Source organism: Manduca sexta, chromosome 12 (genome assembly GCF_014839805.1).
Source record: "Manduca sexta isolate Smith_Timp_Sample1 chromosome 12, JHU_Msex_v1.0, whole genome shotgun sequence".
NCBI lineage: Eukaryota > Metazoa > Arthropoda > Insecta > Lepidoptera > Sphingidae > Manduca > Manduca sexta.
The window spans coordinates 10,619,027-10,645,050 of record NC_051126.1 but is presented as its reverse complement, the minus strand read 5'-3'; the positions used below and the strand labels follow the sequence as shown (position 1 = coordinate 10,645,050).

Genomic DNA, 26,024 nt, shown 5'->3' with positions numbered 1-26,024 from the left:
GTTCAAGTATTTATATTAATCCCCTGAACTATCTTAGTACTTATCTTTATAATCCAGGGCTTGTTTTATTATAAATTTCACTTTGAAATCGTATTACTCGGTAAATATAATCAAAAAGCATTTGTTTAATGACGATAGCAATTATATCGTGTCATAACCGTACTGTATAGCGGTTATGTACGTGGTTTACTTAAACGACAAGATGCCACAAAGGCTCCGCGGTTAACCGCCACAAGTACCCATTTAGTTTGTTAATGATAAAATTTATTGCAGCATTACTTGTATACGATGTTGGGAAACATACTTACCAAGTGTTGAAATTAACCCAGCGTATTGTTCTCAGGATGTATTTTTGGCTTAACGCAAATGCATTTTATGTAGCCTAAAGTCATTAGCTAGAGATTATACAATGCGAAGTCACATTTCGCTATTAATGTACACATTTCAGCGTAACGGTACACGCCATGGCATATCCAAACAAATGCTACGAAAACAAGTGTTTCATACGCATATATATCTTGATAAATCACTTTCTTACATTTTAAGTATATGAAATATTGCACACTACAGGGGGCATCGGGCCGAATCGCGACATGCAGATTGCTATCTAGGCGTATTTTTGTGGCGCTATTATGCGATGCGGCCTGCCCCAGCCTACTTTAGTTAAAATATATTTGTTCATCAAAATTGTCCATTGCTTTGGTCTGCCAACGGTTGACTGATTCAATTATTGCCTTGCGGTGCGGAGTGGCGTAATTTTGGAATGCGACGCGTTGCGGTTTGTCGCGGGTATAGTATGTGCGAGCCTTTATTTTCAGATTTTAATTTACGTTAATTGTATTATACAGCGCATTTCTTCGTTTTAATTTGCAATAATTTAAAAACTAGGTAACATTATTGTCTGCAACTTATTTTTTTTAATGTCTGCATATTTTTATAAAGTTAATTAATTACATCATCATTATAATAAAGGTGTGTGGTCTATGCATGGAGTTAATATGTACTACGTACACACCTCTATGTCTTTGATTGACAATCATCGCTGCAGTATTAGTTAACCCGTACTACCGAACGGAGCTAAATAATTATATAAATACTTATATCTTTTTGTTAAATTATATGTTTAAAATGTTATTGTCCCAATAATATCTAATAATCTTTCTTTCTAACTAAAGACCTGAAGTATAGCAACACTTTTTAACTCCCAGTTTTACTTGTCCAACCAGCAGTTACTAAAATTCCGCTGTTGCAACAAATCGCCTCATTTCCCCCAATAGTTAACCTACAGACAATTAGCCGTTGCATTTTTAAACCACAACGATAATCCGAAAATCCAACACACCCTAGGGACATTAAAACATGTTTAGCCAACATTATAAAAGTCAAATGTCCCATTAACCGGTAAATACGTCTGCAGCTGTATACTTTATGTTTTTCACCGGAATGGACGTAAATCAGTCGTTTGGACTCATTCTATTTGACCACTTACAATTTAGGGTTGCCAATAAATTCTAAAATGAAAACCTTACTTTTTATTAAAAAAATAAGAAAGTTTTTAAAGATGTTTCAAGGTTTGACTGTTTGTTAGAAATGAAAGCTGTAACTGCTGGTTAGATTTGCATGGAATTTTATACACCCCTACATCATGCTATCTAATATAATACAAGTAATATTTAGTTTGGTAGACAACGGGTATTAATACAGAGAGTTATATTTAGTTTGAAAAGTACACAGTGTTTGTTTATTGTGAAGTATTTTACACGGGCAAAGCTGCGGGAAACAGTTAACGAAATATGTTGAAATTAAGCAGAGTTATGGTCCGAGTTGCAAATAAAATATAATATGTAGTTTTATTTTTGTTTCGTCCTTTATTACAGCGAGATGACCTATCCGCGCCATTAAAATGGACTATAAGTAAGTAATAAATGCACGAAGTTATTTGAGGATTATACAAATTGATGTATTATTTGAGTCGAGATAACTGAAATGAATTTCAGAACCATAAAGTATTAGTTTTGGTACTGAAATTCAGCATAGATTTATATTAACATTACATATAAATTCAACCCATTATCGCTGACAGGTTAGGAAAAGGATATTATTCTTATTTTGAGAACCCGCAGTTTGCTGCATTGATATCCATTCTAATCTGGAGGTGTACAACTTCAAAACTTAAGCAAACTTTATCAATATGCACTGTTTATTGTTTATTGTTTCATAAAACTTATAAAAAAATATTTCACAGCAATGGCAAAGGAACACAAGTATGTTATCATAAAGATGTCATTCATAATTATACAAAATTCAACAAAAAAATGTTCTAGAATTAAGCGACTATATCTTGTGACTTTTGGACATAAATAATTTATATTGATTTACTACATTATTCTGGGTTATACTGTATGTTTTTGATATTGTTATATGCGGTTTGTCAAACATGCTGACTTGACACACGTATTGTTCGGATAAAATTAATGTATTATAATGGTGCATTTTCGGACAAGTAGCTAAAATACAAATGTTTAACGCATTAACATAATAACTGACAAAGGCTACATAGCATTATGCTGAAGTAGAATGCAAATATTGTTTCCATATTAATATATATTTTAGAATATTGTCCTTTATGTTAATTAAGTTTAGGTATGTGATCGATTAGAAGTTACCTTTCCAGGTATTTGTAAAACATTGCGACGTCAATTTATACGTTTATAAACTAGAGTATTCCAGAAGTATTTGTAATAGTATATTGTACTACATTGCAGCTTTAAAACAGTCCCAAAATTACAAATAAAACTCAGCCACGCGATAAATTCGGGATATCCCGGAATTCGTGTATTTAAACTGGCAACCCTCGCAATCGTAAAACGAAACGTATGGGCAATACATTCCAGACACATTTATGTCTTGCCATCCCTTAGCAGTGTCAGTTTTTTTCACATAAAACGATCTCTTTGAGTGATTTCTCAGAATATAAATTATACAAGCGTACACTTGACTTCAAAAGACTGTAATTGTTTCGCGTTTGGGACTTTGATGTTGTGAAGTATTTGTTTATGTTGTTATTAGTATTATTTACAATAAACATCAATCTTTACTTTGGGATTGGGTCCTTATTTAAGTAAGGCGCAGATTTTTTTTTATTTATACGATATAGGCAATCAGGGCTTTTAGCCACACGTATTTGGTGTATTAATTTAACCAATCATTTCACCTTTGATGATCAACCAATTCATGTAACTTCATTGTCCTTGCCATTTAATCATTTAGACAATTTCATTATAAATAAACTTTATTTTACCTCTATTGCAGTCGTTTACATTTACGAAACAAAAATAAGAACTAGGATCTAAATAGATCTATATCATCCAAATAGGGTTTCCTTTCATGATGGCGTCTGTTAAGTCGTAATTTCTCTAATAAGTCGACATTACATTGCGACTTAAATACACCTACACGCCCGTATTCATAAATTTTATTTATCTAAGGACGGAGCATTGCTGTGATAACAAGACTATTTCTCAGTGATGACGGCATGGCAGCCTTCGCAGTACGTAGACATAGGGCCGTTGCAATTAGCTAATATTAAGATACAACTTAAACCTAGTTGATTGTCAGATAAACAAAGCTGAACAAACAGCAAGCTGTCATATAAACAAAGCTGAGAAACAGACTTATTACCACAGCAATGCTCTGTCCTTAGATAAATAACGTTTATGAATACGGGCGACAGTCTATACACCGTCAGTTTCCATATAATATCTGCTTTACTATCTAGGAAAGAATCTATGAAAATTGAATACTCTCTTTTAGTTCAAATTTAATTAACGGAAATAGTTTATAGTTAGCAACACTAGTGGAGAGATACATAGTTCAGTATTTGAAGCAAGCGACAGTGTCTTGAGACGTGTTCAGATATCGTGTTTAAAGTGATCATGGTTAGTATCTATATCGCTCTCAGAGAACTTGGTAAATTGCAGGTTCAATTTACTGTTAAATAGTTATAGTATTTGAGTTGAAATTGGTACTTATTTCTGAAGATTTTTGATAAACATGGTGATATGTCAAAAAACTTTGTTGTCTACTAAGCTTTATTCTACTAGTGCGATTCACAATCTCAAAAAAATATTCTAACATTTTAAAACAAGCTCTTATCCTTAGGGAATACACTACATAACATTTTGCAATGTTGAGCACATAATATTTTTTAAAATTATAACAATACTGGCTTAGAAGTATTCCAGGATAATTCTTTTTTCCGACTTACTTGATATGTATTGTTTGTTAATATGACAAAATAACACAACGTCATTATAAATTGCAGCCTATGTGTTATTCTGATATATAACCAATTATTCAGTAAAGTTTCATCCAAATCCGTTCAGTAGCTTTTTCGTGAAAAAGGAACAAACATACATTTATCCTCACAAACTTTCGCATTAATAATAATAGTAGGATGTTTTCTAAAACACACCCAGGATTTTGTTTTTGTTTTATTATTTAAAAGAAATCTTACTAACAAGAGTAACAGTAATTTATTATATTCACGCAGTAACTTTTTGATATGTGTTGAATTAGGCACAGAGCACGTAGAATCGAACTAAACCTAAAGTAATTCCTCAAGTTTGTGTAATTAATTGATTGGATACGTGGCTAAACATTGAAGGATAGCCAAAAAAGTAGAAACCGTTGTTTTTATCAATAAGGGTTGAAAGTCACGCAGACTAATTATGCAGTTGGTATTTTGATTACCAAGTATATCAATATATGTGTCAATAAAATAAAGTAAAATCTGAAAATAGTTTGTTCAAAATCGAAAGTGCTACGGATATGATATCTACGATCGTAGTTTTTTTACAATTGTTAACGCAAATAGAAAACAAACAATGTATGGGATTGACATAATAATATAATAATAATATCAGCCCTGTATTATATACTGTCTCACTGTTGGGCACGGGCCTCCTCTACTACTGAGAGTGGTTAGACCTTAGTCCATCACGCAAGCCTTGTGAGGATTAATAGACTTCACATACCCTCAAAATTCCTATAAAGAACTTCTCAGGTATATAGATTTCCTCACGATGTTTTCCTTTACCGTTAAAACAAGCGTTAATTCACAAAGAATAATTTTAAAAAAGCCAGAGATGTGTGCCCTTGGGATTTGAACCTGCAGTTATTTGTCTCGGCAGTCCGTTCCACACCCATCTTAGCTATCGCCACAGGAATAACATACCTACCCATTGTTTTTTGTATTCTATTAGCGATAACGATTGTAGTAAGATGTCTTGCCTACGCCCCTGTTATTTTTCTTCGTTCATGACAAGCACCAAACGCTCATAAAACGAATAAAAAAGGGACAGCATGCACGCTGTCATATTTTTGTTCCATCTTAGAGGCCAATCAGCTGAGTCAAACATGTTAATGATAAAATGATATTAAATAGATGACGGAAAATAAAATCACGAATCTTTATAATATTCGAATATGCTTAAATTCTTTTTAATGTTTTATTTATTACAAAAACAAGAGTGTCTGAGATTTTGTGTTATATTGTTAAAACGTTTAAGGGATTTGAAATGATTGAATACAGCGAGTTGCGAATATTTAGTAGCTGGAAACTCCATTCATGGCTGTAAAAAACCGTCATAACCACTGCGAAAAATTTAATTAAAATTTCGTAGTGCGCACCATACCTGGGAAGTAGCATAAAATGTTACAAATATCCCGTATGGGGTTTTAATTAAATTTTTTTGTTGTGTATTAATTCATACAGTTATTGTTGCTTGACGAAATTCTAGTGAATAATTCCCAGCAAGAATTTAAATGATACATAACAAGCACATTCATTTACAATTTACTAAACAAAATATACTATAGGTTCATGATAGTGTTCTATTGATTTCACGATTGCGTACATATATATGAATCTATTATTACTTATAGTTTTGTGTGTCGAATTTTATACCCAATATATTTTAAAATTCCCTTTTTAATATGCTACTATCTCGAAGAATGCGATACCAAATTATTGGTATAACCCTCCAGTTGCGCTATGAAAATTAAGAATATTTTAAATTGATGTTAGCCTTAATATATTTGGTCTGAAGTGAGGTACATCATCTGTACAATAAGCGTTAAGGTACTATTATTGAGAATAGTTGTCATCTCGTAGCTATGTTCAACACGAATTAATAATCAAGAATTACACTGCATACAGAAACCTTACTCATATGTTCCATGAATAGCTTTTAAAACAAGTAAATGCTGCACCACCGATAATAAAAGCAGCGAAAACTTAAGAAAATGTCCGCCGTCAAGAGGCGTCAGGAACTCTACAGACGCTCTGCTTAATTGCTTCTTCACGTTTCATTTCAAGAACCTCATAGTGTACAAACTCGTTCGACTTCGAACCTAACAGACAAAGCACCTTTCGAATGTATAAAAATGGGTGTATGCATTTTACACATAGTGCACTCTTAATAAAATAATGACCCATTCCAAAATTGTCGATTCGTGGGAATCGTCAAACAATCAATTTCTGTTTGCGACCTTTCAGTTTTTTCCCTTTTTTTCATGCTATAGGTTTCATTTTTTACCTATCTTTAATAAGCTTAATTTTATAGCAACTTCAAAAAAAAGGTAGCAAACAAAAATTAGTTTTCCGACGACTGCCAAAAATTAACAAGTTTGAAATAAGTCATTATTTTAGTAAGAGTGCGATAGGTTATTTAGTAATGATTTCTTATACTTACGCGAATTTTAGATATTGAAATAAAACTATTATTAGTTATTACTATTATTATAATTTTATACCGACGTTTCGAAGACTTTGCGGCCTTCATGGTCAAAAGGTGGATGTGAGGTGTTGGTCGACTGCAAGTCCAAGTTTCAATATCTACCTACATTTTACAATTATACAAAATATTTCTTTTAACGGTTGAAGGTCCGACCTTCGAAGAATTAATTCAAAGCTAAATTAAGTAAATATTCGTAATCATTAAAGAAAGACAATTCTAACATGTTTCTTTCCATATCAAAATGTATGTAGCAACGCCCTTTTCCTTTGCGTTATTAAAATGGATAATACTTATAATTATAAGTTTAAATAAATAAAAATAATTAAAATTATAATTTTAAAAAAGCGTTTTATTAATTATTCTTGAGATTCTTTCATTTTATGATCTTTATAAGCTTATTATATAGCAATGTTCGGTCTAAAGATAAACAATAAATCATTGTTTCTGCAAGAAAGAAACATACAAAGACATATTGTCTTGGAGTCAGAGGATGCGATCTCATTACCAACAGCAAGAATCCAGTTACTACTCTATAAAGGAGTTACGACATAATACAATCATAAATCATGACCCCATAACAAACTATTCATGCAACTTAAAATAAATATACACTAGAATCCAAATATACCCAATTTGTACCAAATTTTAGTTAAATTGTACCAAAACTTTCACGAGCTGTTCACGAAGCAATAACGATCCGTTGAGGAATGTTTTCTTTCATTCATAAACATAGAAACAAAGTAAATTAAAAAACAAATTAAACGGTGGTTTCATTTCATTTGCCTGTAAACGTTGTAAAAGAAACGATCCAGTTTCTTTGAATGTTTTTTCATTCAATATTGAGTATATCAGATTCCATTTCAGCCAATCAAAAATGGAATAGAGTTTATGGGTATTGCTGTTTCTTAAAAATATAATCTATTCATATCACATGCGTACTGCCGTAATATAAAATTGGAATAATCTCCCCTTGTTTTTGATCAAGTGTTTTAAAACACTATCTTTACTTGCGCTGTATCTTCTTTTAACTATATATGAAAATAGAATCTGGTAAGTAGATACAAGATTACTAGCTATCTAAAAAACATTATATCAAATCTTTTTATTAATAATATCATATCTGAAATATATCATTCCAATAAGTAACTATTGAGTTACTTATTTGAATGAGAGCAGAACTGTGCAGCATCTAACTACTTTGCAAAATCTTTAATTCAAAACATCATACTGAAGTATCCAAGAAGTTTGCCCGAAAATTCGGCATCGACGGTCAATGACTTGAAACTGGAAGTCTCGTATCTATTGCCGGGAAACTTCTGCGGCGTTTTAAAAGCGATCTTAACAACAACACCACAAGTACCCGCTTTGATATTGTAACATGATAGGGTTGAGACTCTGAATGAAAAAAAGAATTTAAAGGGAGTACTCAAGACTCACAAAGGGGACCATTCAATCACTTTCAGTACGCTATGTACCAAAATATAATACCACATATAGTGTTGGTGTAAATAAAGCACACAATGGCTCGTACTTTATAAAATGTAAAGTACAATTTTTATACAGTGACAAAGTTATGAATTAAATATTTTGCTTTGATCATCCAAGTATAAGATACGTATACAACGCTAGGTTATTTTTAGGTCGTTAACCCTGACTACTATAATTCAATAGGATCAGACTTTAAAGTCCATGAACAATTCAATATAGATTTAATCAGTGAAATTATTTTGGTCCTCATTATTTCATCGAAACATATTTCTCCTGTCAATCATCAATATAGTCATGATTGAAATTCTACACATTCACTTTATTTAAATGCAAATATCCATTTAATATCGAAACCGATTTAATATCGACGAAATAGTAATAAACCTTATGACATTCAAAGCTGGAAATCAGAAATGTATGGAACGTCCCCTTCATTGCGCTTTCGAATAAAGATTTATCGTTCGAAACACAAAAATAAACCATCATTTTTCAAGTGGCGTATGCGCTTCTCTATTATACTTATAGATGGAAGCTTGGAATTAATCAGTCCAATATAGGAATATTACATTCCGAGTTAATTGATACGTCCTGTATGGTTTTGCTCAATAGCCATGCTATGTATATTTGATTGGAAATCTGTAGCATCAAAGGCAGACCATTAGAAAATTATAGAACAAGCATTCAAGTAAGAAACTTTAGGCAGAGGTTACACCAAATTTTGCGTTGTAAATGTAGACCATAATTTGGTCTAATGAAAAGAAAACAAGCTGTTACCTTGAAAATACACCGACATTCACTTCATGCTACATAGTCAACGGAAATAGAATAACAAGACATTATACAGAAAACAGACCAAGAAAATCAATTACAAAATCTGTCCCGGAGTTCTCGGAGCGCAAAAAATGTTTACTAGCAAATCTGGCAAAGTGCGTTTAATCGTTAAATATGACCGGTGGCTACCCCTAAAGGTCTCCCAATAAATTCGGGCAAAGTAACAATAACGTTAAGGTGTCCCTTAATTAATTCTGTTGCTGCTTTTTCTTTTCTCTCGTTTTATCCTTTGACTTTATGTTCTCCAGCGAAGTTTATGCCTTTTATGCAAAACCACCTTTCATCTCGTCACGACCATTTTTTCCAGTACGTAATTTTTATTCTTACTATATAGCGTAGGGCTTCGTCTTTCATTGCGGGGTTTTAGCAAAAACAATTGAGAGCCGTAATACTTAGCGTCGTCGACGGCTTTGCTCTGTGGTTTAGTACTAAAGACCGTTGCATTTATGAAACTTTATCCGTTGAAAATTCTTTTTTTGAATTCCTTTTTTTTAAATATCCTAGTTGTGCGAAATATGACTTCCTTCATATTTAATTGCGTATAAGCTTTTAGTGTATTCGAATATATTTGGCACAGGAAACTAGCTTCACAGCACTTGATGTTAAGATACAATAACAATGCCGAGCAAAACCAAATTAATTTCAAATACAAACTTAATAATACCAAACTTACCGGTAAATGTACATATATATAGTGTATCACGACTCTATCTCATAGGGGTAGGCTCAGACTATGGATTGCCACTTTGCACGATTCTCGCATAATTCTCTCGCTTCCTCCACCCTCATCAATTTTTTTATGAATTACGCCGGTAGAAGCGGTTCTAAGGTGGTTCGGGCATTGGAGAGGATGGTTGATAGGGGCCTAACAAAGAGGATATATAAGCCAAATGTGGATGGAAGAGCCAGTAGTGTTCGACCGCATCGAACCTTCGAATGTCAGATATATTCTTAATAAAAGCCAGGTCAAAAGTACCCCGTAAATGTATTTCTTAATTACAGAAGTTTCTGTACGAAATTACCGACACCGATAGCGACACCAGAATGCTCCATTTATGTGACAGAGACAGATGAGCCGTTAAGCGTGTGTTCATCAAGTTCAACACTCATTATATTGTGAACTTCCCCTAAGTACGTTGCATGTTAACCACCTAAGAACAGATGCTCGCCGTTTGGTACAATATATTTTTAGATGTGGAAACGTATTGTGTTAAAATGTATTGTTTTTAGGTGGATTGGTATTTTTAAAGTTCTGAATGTTACGTATTTGGTATTTTCCATACGACTACGGTAATGTGACCTCACTGCACCTGATGGTAAGTGGAGTGAGGTCCAACAGAATGTCGACTGACGAGAGATGATTACTCCTCGACAGTCGAAACAATTATGCCGGCCTGTTAGAACTGGATATACACAGGGTGGTCCCGAAACACGACACACTTACGTGGACCACTATGGCGGGTTGAAACTCCTCGTGTATGGTGGCCGCTATCCGGGTGGATCTAAAATATATCCTACCTCTAGTGAATATAATGTTTTTTTTCTAAATAAACTATTATAAAAAAATCACTACATAGTATAAAACAAAGTCGCTTTCTCTGTCCCTACCTTTGTATGCTTAAATCTTTGAAACTACGCAACGGATTTTGATGCGTTTTTTTAAATAGTGATTCAAGAGGAAGGTTTATATGTATAATAACATCCATTAAATAGTGGAGAAATATTGCACCCGTGCGAAGCCGGTACGGGTCGCTAGTAATAAATAAAACACTTTAAGTTGTTTAACGTAAAAATAAAAAACGATAAAAATATATCACCTTCGCATCACACACCGTACTAGAACGCCATTTTTTTTACAAAATTGAACTAACTATACACGTGAATGAACTCGCGGCTACCAAAAACCACCCGCCCCCAGTATAGCCTATCCATCACGAGCCAATAAACACAATGTTCCCCACGTGTTCCCTATTACGCCTCTCGTCAGCTATGAAATACGATCTTGCTATATATAGGACATACCCTTAATGACCCCTTGTTTTAGTCATAGTACTTAAGTCGTCCGTTATAAATATTTTTATTTGAACGCTTTTACCCACGTGCGAGTGTGTGGCCCGATAACGCGAGTTAAATTTTATAATGTAAACAAACTGCACTTGAGATTTATAGACCATTATAAATCGTAATAGGGATAAGTGGATAATACAGTGTCGGTGTTATGATTCATAACGTTTTATTGCGTAATGGTGGAACAAATCGGTTTTATTGGATCCGCGGTGGGAAATTCATGTTTATGTAATTCATTTAAAGTGTTCATGTATTCCGATTGTTTGTAATACGTATAATAGTAATATCAGTCTTATATTATATTACTTTCGCACTGCTGGGCTCAGACCTTCTCTACTACTGGAATGGTTTAGGCTTTACTCTACAATGCTGGCTTAGTGCGAATTGGTAGACTTCACACACCCTCAAAATTCCTATAGAGAACATCTCAGGCTAAAAAGTTCCTTACGATGTTTCCCTTTACCGTGAAAGCAAGCGATAATTCTCAAAAAATAAACACATAATTTAAGAAAAGTCAGAGGTATGTGCCCTTGGAACCGGCGGACATTCGTCTCGGGCGGCAGTCGGTTTCAAACCCAAGTAGGCTATCGCTGATAATACGTATATCGCTCGTATTATTATACTGAATTGAAAGTCACGCTGTTAACTATGATCCGAAATAATTAATTATTAGACCTACACTGGGTGTCTAATATATTTCATTAACAGATAACATTGTCCCTAAGACATCTTATCTTATCTCACTAATGTTACAAATACGAAAGCTTATGAAAATGTTTGTTAGAAGTAAACACTGAAACAACTAAACGAATTTTGATGAAACTTGGCACACGGGTAGACTATGCCCTGGATTAACACATGGAATAGTTTTTATCACGGTAATTTGCTATAATCGAAAATAATGGACTGATTAATATTGTCTCAAAAATAGATGGCGCTAGCATCGTACAGCGCTTTAAAGTCTTTTGGAGCGGGAAAGAATTATCACGCGAGAGGACCCGCGAGGAAACTTAGTATTTGATATTTTACAAAGCTATTACCCCCTTATTCCATTAAACAGACTCAAATTGTACACTAACAATATACTCGCCATTAGGAATAATATCATAATGCCTTGAATGTGCGCTCACAGTGTAATTGCCACTAATGGTTTCTGTTATATCGCTATAACACTTAGAAGCGCGATGTTTTACAATTTCTTAAAATTAAACAACACTTTCTGTTCCATATGGAATTCCGTAAGTCGGTTTGCTGAACTCAAGTCACGAAGTTTTAACCTCACACGACAAAGTGCTATGTTGTTCAGTTCAGATTAATAATATTGACTGAGATGATGTGCCCTTCCAATCAATATTATGCTGGTACATATTTTGGAGTATGGGACCTAGCATTCAATACCATGGAAAACCCGTGGAATACTGGAATCCCATCGCTTTTGATTGCAGGGACCTGGAGGAAAGTTGGAAGGAGATAGCTAGGAAGTGTGGGGAAAGCACAGAGGAATCTCTTAGGGGGAGGAGGGAAGAAGGCCAGAAAATGTTCGCGATTCCTTATAGATCTCTGTGTGAATTAGCTATCATGAAGTATACAGTTAACTGTGTGCCTAGGGTCGCCACAGATATCCCCCGTGCATGGGCATGCATTGCTGGTACATATTGGATGCAGGCAATGTTTGGAGCGCGATATTACGTGGCCAGAGCACTAGCAGCAACATTGCACAACGTTTTTTAAGTCCGGCCCTATTAAAAACGTTTATTGTAATAAGTTTACAGTAAAAACTCCCAAATGAGAACAAAGAGTTAAATTCCTTTGACCTTGTTAGAACATTTTTGTTGAATGTGATATGAATTTTATGTTGGACATCTCTGTGGCCATATTCTGACTAAGCGTGCATTTTTCCGAAATTTAAAGTTACGTACATATATTTAACTTCGACACATGTATAAAAATGATCTCTATAGTAATATATGAAAGACGAATTAACAAAGAAACACATTTTGCATGTATTTGGTGGCTTTAAGGGTATTTTTCCTGTAGAAGTGATAAAACAACTTTTTGAATCTTGTAATTTTCTCCAAAAACTCAGGTTAACACAACGGTATATTTTTGCATAACTAATTTTTTCAGCGAAACTTTAGAAGTATTTAGAATTATTTTTACCTTCGAGATTTATGGGTATTTTAAGTACTTCGACCTTTTTATTTAACATATTTACAGAATTTCCTATTTATTTCGTTTAAGTGTTTTGGTTTTAGTTTAGGAGGTAGGTAATCTAAATCTATGTAAAAAAACTTAATATATTATGATATAAACTTGCTATGTTCTTTTTATACACATTAGAGTAACCAAGAGAATAAGCCAGTGGCTAAACAGAATGGAGAATGGTTGAAATTTCAACAGAAATATACTTATTTCTTCTCGATCTGCTGATTGGACACCTATTAATTGGACACTAATTAAAATAAATATACTATAAATAACAAATTAAATATATTATTTCTTCCCCAGAACTTCTTCTCGGAACACTAAGAACACATCAAAAGGCGGCGTGTGACGAAGAGATGGTGACCCTTGTTTGTCCACGAGGGACCACCATCAGCATCCAAGTGGCGCAGTATGGCGCGTCCACCACACAGAACTCGTGTGCCCCAGAACTTGCTGAGTACCAGCCTGTAGCAGTTGAAGTTGTTGGAGACACATCGTGTGTATGGCCTAGTGCTTTGCAGGTGATAAATGTTTCTTACTATTTATGGCTTGTTGCTATTTTTGAGCAAATTTTAGTTGCTACATCATCGGTGCCATCAATTTCAACACTAATTTTTCTAATATACGACCATGAACTAAGGAATATATAGTACTGTATACGCCATCAGTGATATTCAACACATATTTGACAAATAGGGTGACATTTTCTTAATGGAAACCCGACACAACATATATATACTATTAATATGCATAAATGCGGTTTGCAAAACGTTCCAATGAAAAATAATTAACTTTTACATAAGTTACGAACAGGAATCGGGTAATATAGACTTTTCGCCACTGATAGCTCTTATTTATTGTGTTCTAATATGAATTGTTTTCGTCTCAGTTTGATGCATTATTTTGAAACAGTAAGTAAATACAATATCTACGATCATTTTATACAAATGACGATTGTTCAAATCAGTAACCACATTATCCATACTGTTTAACATATGTATGAAATGAACGTTCCAGTCATTGATCACGTAGTTGCGTACTGGCGCGAGGTGATACGGTAAGTAGATTCAATTATTATAAAATAACTCGCCTTTGAATAATTTATATCGAATATACAACTGCTAAAATAATGCAATATGAAATCGTTGAAGTTTTAACAAAATTTATAGTCCACCACCATCATCATCATCATCATCATTTCAGCCGGGAATCGTCCACTACTGGACATAGGCCTCCCACATTGAGCGCCACAGGGACCGGTTCTGGGCCGCCCTCATCCATCGGACTCCGGTGACCCTCACGATTCACCCTCATTCATAGTCCATTTATATAAATTACAACAACTTTGTTAACAAAGATGCAATATTGAAACAATATCCGAAGATATTGTAGACCAATCACTTTGCATAGATTGTAATATTTCAGAGCAGATTTAAATTTCAAATGTGGAATTGTGAAAACATGAACTATTATTGTTCCAAGAGAAACACATTGTCGTGCAAATATTTATCTTATAAGATTGATTTGGCCGGCATCTTGTCGAGTCTTACTTTTGTTGTGCTTGAACGTTTGGAGTTTTCGGAAACCGTTTGAAGATCAATGTAAATATGTACTTAATAAAATTCTCACAACTGACTGAATGACAGACAAAAGGCAGCTTAAATCGGTGTCTGTATATTAAAAGCGTGAAAATTTGCAAACCAGTTCATTAAATAATGAGCACTGGGCTTTGATATAGGATTTTTTGGAAATGCATTCCCTTAAAGAGTTATATTCCTTCTGGCTTTCATGTAGGAATACTTGAAATCTTAGTACTTATTCTCTACAAAAATAACTTGTTGACCGAAAGGTATATATTAACTTTAGTGCCGACTACCTCGGTGGCGTAGATGTACTGCGTCCGCGGTACGATACCGCTCTGAACTCCTAGGTGCGAATCTCGGGTCGGGCAGTATTATCGGATTTTCCTATTCAATATCAGCCTGGAATCTGGATATTGTGATCAATATGGCAATAAGCGTTCACGTATTGAATCATGGGGCGGAACACATAGATGAGAAGTGGGTGCCCTGGTTGCACCTCTGCCTACCCTTTGGGGGGTAAATGCGCGATGTGTGTGTTTGTATGTGTTTTAATCCTTTAAGTTGCAACTAAATGGGGATAATGGATTATAACAAGTCATATTTAAAAAAAAATATATTTTCAATTACAATACATTTTTTTTTAAAGATTGCAACTCATTTATTTTGTAACAGTCTTAAAAGAGCGTCTTTGAATTTATGTGGTATCTTTTTTTGTTATCTATAGTATATCACTTCTTCAAGAGCTCCGTCCTTGATGGTTTAGTTATCTCCTCTTAGTTATTTGCTAGTTACATAATACATTAATGATTATAACATCTGTTTACTAAGTAGTTTCGACAACAACTGTTATGTAGGTGTGAATAATTTATTATACCACATATCTGCTGTCCTTTTATAGATATATTTATCTCCTATACTCTAGAATATGGTATAGTTCTTACCCTAGGATATTTTATGTATGAAGAAGAATTGATCATTCGAAAAGTTACAATTAAAAAAAAAGGCTTCGAAATTGCTCTTTCGACACTTTTCAATATTCCGACAAATCAAATACATCAAAATTTTAATCTACAACATTAAAAATAAAGCATATGCGTAAGTCATAGTGGGTTTATTCAGTAAGTATTAGTCTGGAGTCAAGAATTTGTCGCCCGATAGGCTTGCCCCCTATCACATCATGGGACGGAATGCACTTGGCGATAAGTGGTTACCTTGGTACCTATACATACTCACTCAGGGATGTTTATAAATGAGTGCATTAAAATATATTATTCAAGCATATTGTGCATTATCTGTTTGTTTGCTAACATTAAAATATTCACAATATCTACTTGCATCCTCAGTCACGGGATGTAGAATGCCGATTGAGTAATTCCCCTGTAACATGTTTCTGTCTATCGTTGTTCGAAGCATCGCCTTTTACGACTCATTTTGTGAAATGTTTACGCAATATGGAGGTTTTATGGCCAGATGCCGATAGTGCGGTTGTGACCCAATAAAGATCGACGATTTCTTCGAACTATTATTATACCGTTTAGTTTTTTCCTATTTAACTATTCAGAGACATTGGGATTGGCATTAAAAGTAAGTTTATGGTTTTCGTGGTTTTTATTTTCATTTACTAATGTTTATGGTCTGTTGTTGCAGATAAATTAACAATATTGATAATATTAATTTGTAGTAAAGCTTCGGTTTATAGAGTAAAATGATCAGTAATATATTATGCTATTCTGTGAAATATAAATATAATTTATATTAGCTCTATTTTGTTTAATTATTAAGAAAGAATAATTTGTTAAGTTTACACGAATGTTGGACAGCGAAATAAAACTAAATTTGGGATTTTATCGCGGTTTCTTATATTAAGATTTTCTCTCGATGTTTTCGAAGACTTTGCAGCATTCATGGTCACAGGGTGAGGTGTTGGTCGTCCGGAAAGTTAAGGCATGACAAATTTGTATAATTGATAAAATCCGAAAAAAGGTTTTATTTCAATGTTATTAAGGTAGAGAATAAAAGCATGAAAAGAATTCTGACTAATTAAATGATTAATGCGTCCTGATCAGGACATACAAAGCATACCAAAATAGAGGAACATGTGAACGCAGATGTCAAAGGAGTATTTAATTAACTAGTCGTGGGATCACCTTCCTAGTCTTCCTTCCAGGGGTGATTCCGGTATGCGTGAATGATTTTGAAATAGTAGTAAAATATTTATTATTTCATCAAGCTTTGTCACCCGATTTAAATCTATTTCTATAGAAATATTTGTATATATTACGTCTGTTGGTTTTTATAGATAAATATTATATTAACTAATCCAACGTCTACATTATAAATGTGTAAGCAGTTCTTAATTAAACTCAAAGTTTCCGTGATTGTGTGTACAAAAATATTAAAAACGACCCTCCAGAGTTATTTAAACTATTCTTCCTTATTTGTTCGGAACGTTAATTAACCCTTTGAAAATGGACTCGATAAAATTGGCAAATAATTACCTAACAACGAAAAGTAATTTTCGGAATGGAATATTACAAATATTTTCATAGCACAAAGGATTATAAATAGGTTCTAATTAAATAATTTTACACCAATCAACAACTGTAATTGATTGTGCAAAGTTCTTAAATTGGATTATGATTTGTTAAAAGTTTCAACAACTTGTTACATTTACGACTGTAGCATTATATTTTATGACGGCTTAATAATTCAATTCTAGGCTTTTACGATTGTTGTTAACGAGTACCTAGTTACTGAACAATATTATATCGACATGGCTCAGTAGCGTAGCATTGCGGCACGACTGCAGTGTTGAGGTCTGGGGTTTGATGAATTTGTACTCAATGTGGCAGTAGGTTCAACGCAAATCCTTTAATAGGACGGAATACACACGACGAAAAGTTGCGCTAAAAGATGATCGTGTGTGTGCGCGCGATCGCCCGCGTGTTGTTTGTGTGTTCACTGTAAATAGCATGTTATTTACTGATTTAATAATCGAAAATTAAAACAAATAATATCGCATAGTTATAAGAAAAGTAATTCGTGTTTTTGTTTATTTATCGACGAATTATTTATTCTATTAATTATATCAGGTTTTTATAAGAGAATCATTAATTATGAAATGTCCCAAATGACATAAATCGGTATAAACGAACTTAAACATCATTAACTTATTTAAGAAATTTAAAACACCTGATCAAATATTTGTATTCATTAAAAGCTTATTAAGCGAAGACAAACTGCGGAAAATACCTTTTATAAGCCGTATTTTCGGAAACTGGAAGTTAACTTTATTAAATTAATTTAGGATTAAGAAAGTTTTTGGGAACATTTTTCCTTATCGTGATATAATGCTTAACTAAGTAATGTGTTGATGTAGAATGAAGTATGCGATCCATTACAATTTTTTAGGCTTCCTTTCCACTTACATCCATCAAAGTTTTACTTAACCTGGCTCTAGGAACTTCTGGAAACCGTGTATAGTACGACGAGGCAAAGCCGATAAGGCGTCTCTTTTAGAAAGCAAAATAATTAATCGCCTTTTTATCCGTTCAAAACTTACCCCCTTATTCATAGAAGTTATTTATCTAAGGACGGAGTATTGCTGTGATAACAAGCCTGTTTCTCAGCTTTGTTTATCTGACAGCTTGCTGTTTGTTCAGGTTTGTTTATCTGACAGCCAACTAGATTCAAGTTGTATCTCAATATTAGTCAATCACAACGGCCCTATGTCTACGCACTGCGAAGGCTGCCATGCCGTCAGCACTGAGAAACAGACTTGTTATCATAGCGATAATCCGTCCTTGATATATAACGTCTATGAATAAGGGGGTGAAAGTTCTAAAATACTACGAGTAAAAAGGAGTATTTTTTCTTTTTTTCTTTCTTCTTATTCTGGCTAGCCTCTTTACGTTATAGAATTCATGTCCTTATTCGTAAATCAAGGTAAGAATTAACAGGGTTTCGTACGGTCTACCCGAAGATGGACTTCTACAGCGTAAAATTCTGTCAAAATCTACTAAGGTACTAATAATACTAGCCCTGTATTATATACTACCTACTGTTAATAAAAGATTTATTCTTCTATTAATATGGTTTATTCCTTTACTTCTGAGAACGGATCTCTGCTATTTAGTTAGTTTAGGCCTTAGTCCATTACGACGGTAGACTACATATACATTCCTATACATTTATGAGAATTTTTAGATATGTATGCTTACTCACAATATTTTCCATCACTATAATTGAGAATTTACACACATAACTTGAAAAATTCAAGGGTGTGTTCCTTAGGTGTTGAACTTGCGAATATCCAAGTCAGCAGAGCGTTTCATTCCCAACTAGCTTATCGAACAGTCTAGGTATTAGTCCTAAGTAAAATACTTTGACTGTGAAATGAAATGGAACTGAAATGTGTGTCCGTCCAACTTGAGATCTTACTTACAAAAGGTGGTTTCACTTCATCTGAGATTCAAAGGCGCATCATTGCCATATGAAGTACTTACGTCACTAATGACTTCATATTATGTAAAAAATACGCTATATACATTGACGTATATTCTATAGACGCGAACGTCCATATAAATTATTTGTTCAAAATCTGAACTAAAATGGCAACCAAAACGTCACTGTTATAACCTATTTATTCACTTGAACAACAAATAATTTTACTTATTTGACTAATATTTTTAATTCAAATCCAGATTTACACTTAGACTCGCGTTTTTATATTATGAACGATACTCCGTCCACAACCACAAGCTGTCAATATTGACCACACTTATGTCAGTTTGAATGGATTGCAGTTCAATTCAGTTGAACACAGTGAATGTTCGGAAGGCCAAATCTAGTACGTAGTACATATATATCGATGAATGTATAAAAAGAAAATCTTTTTTACATTTTTTATACAAAAACACAAGGTTTAGGCAATTATATTAACATGGAAGGTAAAACTGGTAGCATTAAGCTGTAGATCGGTGTACATATAATAGACTCGGTAATAACACTGTTGGGCCGAAAAGGTCTTGGTATTGCGTTTCGTTTGTTGAATATTAAAGTTTTCAAAGACGTCGTTCCCATCCTAAAGTGAATTCATCATGAAGGCTGGCAGCGCATTTATATTCGTTTTCGTATTGTTTCCGCACATATCATTAAACTTATGGCTAAATTATAGTTCATCTGAAGTCACTTTAAGAGTCATATTTGATCCTATGCCGGTCTATGGTAAAAAAAACCACTGGCTATTTTAAACTAAAGTAGTAGTAGTAGTAAAGTAGTAGTAGAAGTAGTAAGTAGTTTTTTTCCAAACCGCGCTAGGCGTAAGTGACACAACGTAGTGGAATAACGCCAAAACCATCCCATTAGTAGAGGTCCAAACTTAGTATTAGGACAGTATATAATAGAGGGCTGATATTATTAAGGAATATTCTCGCCTCGCTCAATTATTCCGTTCGTTGTGAATATCAAACACAAAGGAACAGTTAAAGAGCAGGCATGCTAATTAATTTGGATAGTATTCGTTGTTACAGACAGTCGTCGAGGCGTGCCAGAAGAAGAGGCAGTGCAAATTCCACACGAACCCCAAGGCGTTTGGGGTCGACCCCTGTCCTGGGTCGAGGCGTTTCGTCGAAGTCGCGTATAAGTGCCGTCCCTGTAAGTTTTAAACATCTTACGGCCATTTGCGTAGCTCCGTCTTTTGTTGATATTTTCTGTTGGTCTAACTTTTGTTTATACCATTGGATTTTTTACGATTTATATCTGATATTCATTAAAAAGTTATATGTTAGTATCGAAGATCTTGTTTATTTTTAAATTTAATTTAAGTTTGTTATGATAAACTATTATGATCAACTAGATGGCTTTACTATCGTAATATTTTCGTTTCCTAAATTAAACTGCTTTTCAATATCACAAACACAATCCTCAACACAAGCTTCACTAACGTTTGATATAACACATAAGGATGTAAATGATGCGGAGGTAGCTTATGTCCTTGAGCCTCCTTTATGCTGAGTTTCTATTTACTTACTACCCAAAGTAATTTCAAAGAGGTTTTGTGTGTTTAATTAAAGTTTTAGGTAATAACACAAACTCACTTAACTTTACGAATGTTTTTAACAAGTTGATTTGAAGTTTTAATTAATAAATAATTATATTAGGATGTATGTTATGAGAAGTCCTTTTAGATAAATGTCTGTCTACATGATAAAAAATTACTGAAATCGGATGAATATATTTCAGTATATTACATATTATCTTTGTACCCATAAATGTAGATTATTGATGACATCATTTTGCTGTTTTATTTTTTTTAAATTCAAAACAATATCTTACATTTCTATAAAGTTATAATAAGACGTAATAAAATTTCCTTTTACTGCTAAAGAAAATTTAAATGTGCAGCGAATTGTATAATAAATAATGTCGAGATCATTGCCAAGTATGAAATAACGACAATAATGAGGTTACCCAGCCAAGTTAAGTCGAAATATGACAAAGTTTGTTCAATTTTTAAATTCTCAGACAATTTCACAATTCAAAATAGTTTTTGTGCTGAACAATTTTTATCCTTAGTTTCACGTCTACAATAACATTAAGTTACTCTTTACTGTTTCATTTGCCCTCGCGTATTTAACTTTCTGGCTTTGTTCTACGGAATTGGTAAAATGGCTACCAAATATGTTTGTAACATCGAACATTTTGCTTCTTTGAAATATTTAGATCTAAAACAGGTTATGGTACATTAAAATGAATGATTCCGAGCCGTAAAAAGAACGCTCAAATCAACAAATTAACTTTTTGTCTTTAAAAAATCTAGTTAATAAAATAATGGGCGAATTAATATAATCTTTGAAGATTAAAGTTCTGTATGTAAGCTCAAAGATTTCTCCCCGTCTATGGGGAGAAATCCTTCTTTTTGCAATTACGGGAGTTCTAATCAAAGGACAACTTTGATAGCCGTATAGATAAAAATGACGAAAGATCCCCTACAAACCTAAACCATCTATGAAAGTTGTTCGTCTATTTGAATGCCCTTAGTTGCAAAAAGACGGATTTGCCCTCGTAGACGGAAAAGGGTTTACCTTACCCGAAAATACAAGTTTCTTTAATTTATCCATCACAAACTCCTAACAATCTGGTAACCATTGCCAAACCATAAGTCCATTCTCCAATGCGGCATTAAATAACATTAATTATTCAACAGATGAGTTCCGAAGCAAAGTTGGTTGTGAGAACGACGTGCTGCATTTAAGTTGCAACCCGCACTCAAGGGTCGCCATTTACTCCGCGCAGTACGGCCGCACTGAATACGACTCGATACAGTGTCCCCAGCCGCGAGGAATGAAGGAAGAGAGTAAGCGTACATGTTGTATCTTTTTTGGAATTTTGTTTGCTGTGATGTTTTTGAATTCTTATATGTTTTACGGCAGTTGAAGGACGAGAAGAGCAGATGCTCGCGATGGTAAGCGATACGACCGCCCATAAATAGTAGCAACAGTCTATTTAGACACACGCAAAACCAAAGTATAAATTAATTTAGAGTCGAATATAGTTACCCACGAGGTGGACAGAGGGTCTAATAAAAGTCGCAGAAGATCGCTGAATGGAAATTTTTAGGCTAGGCCCTTGTTCAGCATTGGACATCCTGCGACTGATGATGATGATAGTTACAGCGATACAAAACTATGATTAATTTGAAATATATGCCATAGTAACTTATAACAACACAGTTTTTGAAAGCTAAAAAAATCACCAATATAAACGAAATAAATCCTTCTCTTTCTAAATAATTGAAAGCCACATTGATCGTAAAACAATACCATAATAGTCTAAAAATAACATCGTTTTTAGCGTGCTTGGAGCCGTACGCCACAGAGACTGCGATGCGAGAGTGTCACGGCAAGCGGCGCTGCGTGCTATCTGCAGACAGCAACATGTTCGGGAAGCCTTGTCGGCCTGGCAGCAGGACTTACCTCAAAGTCGTTTACACTTGCGGTGAGTACTGGCTTTGATGTACACTACGTTTATACAGGCACTTTGAATGTTTATTTTAAAGTAAAGGAGATAAGGAAATTTATCTGAGAGGCCGTTCAAGTATTACTTAACGCAATTTTTGAAGATTTTTGACCTCCTCACCCCCCCAATGTAAAGCGCCGTAACGTTCGCCGTGAAATTCCTTTTTTTTCACAAGGTACCGGAAAATCACCAAAATACCTTTGTTATTGCTCCCCTCCAAATTGCGTTACGTAATACTTGAACGGCCCCCGAGCTGCTCAAGTTTGGCATGTGTACCCAAAAGTGATATTAACTGCCAAAGTGTTAGTTGCACCTCTGACTAACTATTGTGGCTTTATCATTCATCAGATTGATGGAAATTCGACCACCCGGTATAGACATAATAGGGGACCGGCCTATGCTTGATTTTGTACATTATTCTATATGTAATGGCTTTTAATACGAAAAAGAAGCACTTCTGAAAATAGCATAAAAATAGGTTACAAAATGAGCGAGTAATTCATATTTAAAATATTGTAATGTACAGAAGTGGGCGCGATGTGGGGATATCGCTTCATCTCTTTCTTTTGCACGCGTCGTAATTACCGATGACGTCACATGTGGGTATTTTGTCTCTTTTCTGTTTCTTGTTAATTACCCCTTCCACCGAAATTCAAAGACATAACTTGTTGATTTTTCACCGTATTTTAATAATTTCTTCTGTGTTATAATTTATATTGTGTAAATATTTGATAATTGTTAAGAAAAAAATGAGTCCGGTACCCTATTTACGTTATTATACAAAGGGTTTTATCTGTGCACCTTCAACGTGCCACCAATAATTTGCGATCAACAACCTACCTACCTACCAATTTATATAAATATTTAAATGAATCGGTAAATACTTAAGCGAGTCGTTAAAAATACCACAATAAAACCTATTTTATAAGCCACTATTAATTCAATACAGTACGACGTATGTAAAAAAGGTTCGGAGTTTTCAGTGTGTTCATATTTAATGTAATTTTACAAAGCGTTTTATCTCTGCATGTCATCATGCCACCAAGAGTCTGCAATTGGCAAGGCTCGGAGCTAGATTTCCAGGTCGAATCCTTTATAAAGTTCTTTTGTCTATATTCACGAACAGGTTTAACTCGATAAAGTCTGAAGTTACTGACATATATTTTATGTAGTTCATATATGGAAACGTTAGGGATAACTAGTTGCCATTCGTGATGTTTTAAATGCTTCTAATGTTGGAAATAATTTTCTATTCAAAGTATTTTACGTATTCACGACGTTACATTCAAGTAAGTATATAATTTATTTATGAACACCAAATATTTGGTAAAATCTATATTAAGTATTTATACACACTTTCGCTTCTTTTATCCCCGAAGGGGTAGGCAGAGGTGCTACAAGTGTAGCCACTTTTCGTCTGTGTGTTCCGTCTTATGAAGAGGCGAGCCTGTTGCGTAGGAGGAGAATATCGGACACAAATTCTAAACTCCAGTCTAATGCTAATAGAAAAACTGAATATCACTTTGCCCGTCCGGGGGATCGAAACCGAGACCTTAGGACTGTAATCGGACTGTAATACAACTATGAAACCGAGGCAGTTAGTAAGTATTTATAATTAATAAAAGGTGATATAAACTTTCATTGTGCCATTCTGTGGTTCAAACACTTGACGTTAGAAATGTTATTCATACGTTTTTTTAGTTATACAAGCTTTTGCTCGCGGTTTCGTGTGAAAGAGTTACCCGGAATAAATGTCCCTTTATTCGTTTAAACTTTAATCGTTTACGCAACCGAAGCTCTCAAAAGGAAAAAAGATCCCCGTTTTGCATCATTTTCCATTGATTCCGTTCCTATTGATCGTAGCATGATGTTATATAGCCATACGTCAATAAATGGGCTATCCATCACTAAAAGATTTTTTCAATTTAAATCATAGTGCCTTAAATTAGTGCGTTCCAATAAACAAATTCTCCAGGTTTATATAATAGTATAGATATAGATTATCTTCTGTAGCTATCTCCATTTCATTGTGCATGCGTGGCTTTAATAGGAAATGTAAATCATAGCAATCATTCCTAAGCAGTGTGTGATTAAAACAAACATCGTTTAGTACAAAGACGCATATGTGGAAAATTTGAATCATTCAAAACACAAAGACCAGCTAATTTACAAAGGAAACCATTGACTTGGTACTATTTACTTAAGGAATTATAAACACAACGTAAGCGTTTAAGTTTAAAATGTATTTCAATTTTCTCATGATCTTGGTAAAATCCTCGTGTAGCCCCTTTCGATGATAAAGTAAGATACGACTGAAGATATTAAACGTAGCTATACAGAAATGAAATAGGCATCATTTATAGACCACGCCGCAAGCGAGAGCTACCTTTTCATATTTATGAGCGTCTGCCGGCATTATTTCATTTGAAAAGCCCCATCTAATAAATTGGTGTAGCGTTCGCTACTTATTAAATAGTTTGTTAAGTAAATAAGCTTACGATTTCGAATTTCATTAAGCAACAATCGAATTTCGTGTGAACTTTATAAGAAATATTTTTTTCTACTTTTGAATAACTTGTTTTTTTTTTCACCGATCGTTCGGAAACTTTTATTTGTTTGTTTTAGCAATTATTTTGTTTTTTACGCAATTTTTCCTTGTTGGAAATTTATTGAGCGATCGTTAAGATGTTTTGTTTGCTGTTAAAAAGTTGGTCACAGTATTTTACAGGAATCTTGTTTACAGTTTATTGCAAAATTTCGTAATGTTTCGTCAAAGATTTGTAAATGCCAAACAAAAAAAATAACTTGTAACGGAAAATTTTTGATTCCGTAAGTTTTTTTTTAATGCATGAAACAAGAGACGAGCTGGTGCACGAGAGGTTATCTCCTTTGTTTCTAAAAACTCTGACAATTCGCTGTCAAGTACAAACATGACATTTTTATTAAAATTGAATGAAGAGACGAGCATGCCGCTCGCCTAATAGTAAGCGATACGGCTGCCCATAAACAGAGTCAATACCATACAGAATTT

The 26,024-nt window shown here is 34.0% G+C and overlaps 1 protein-coding gene across 1 annotated transcript in view; it reads left to right on the top strand.

Annotated features, from left to right (window-relative positions):
* Positions 1-26,024, top strand: part of LOC115440753 (protein eva-1) — a 98,332-nt gene that overhangs the window by 51,281 nt on the left and 21,027 nt on the right. Inside the window, exons 3-6 of the mRNA XM_030165191.2 lie at positions 13,695-13,912; positions 20,491-20,629; positions 22,182-22,331; positions 22,829-22,972. Coding sequence (XP_030021051.1) covers positions 13,695-13,912; positions 20,491-20,629; positions 22,182-22,331; positions 22,829-22,972 — 651 coding nt within the window. The remainder of the gene's footprint in view (positions 1-13,694; positions 13,913-20,490; positions 20,630-22,181; positions 22,332-22,828; positions 22,973-26,024) is intronic.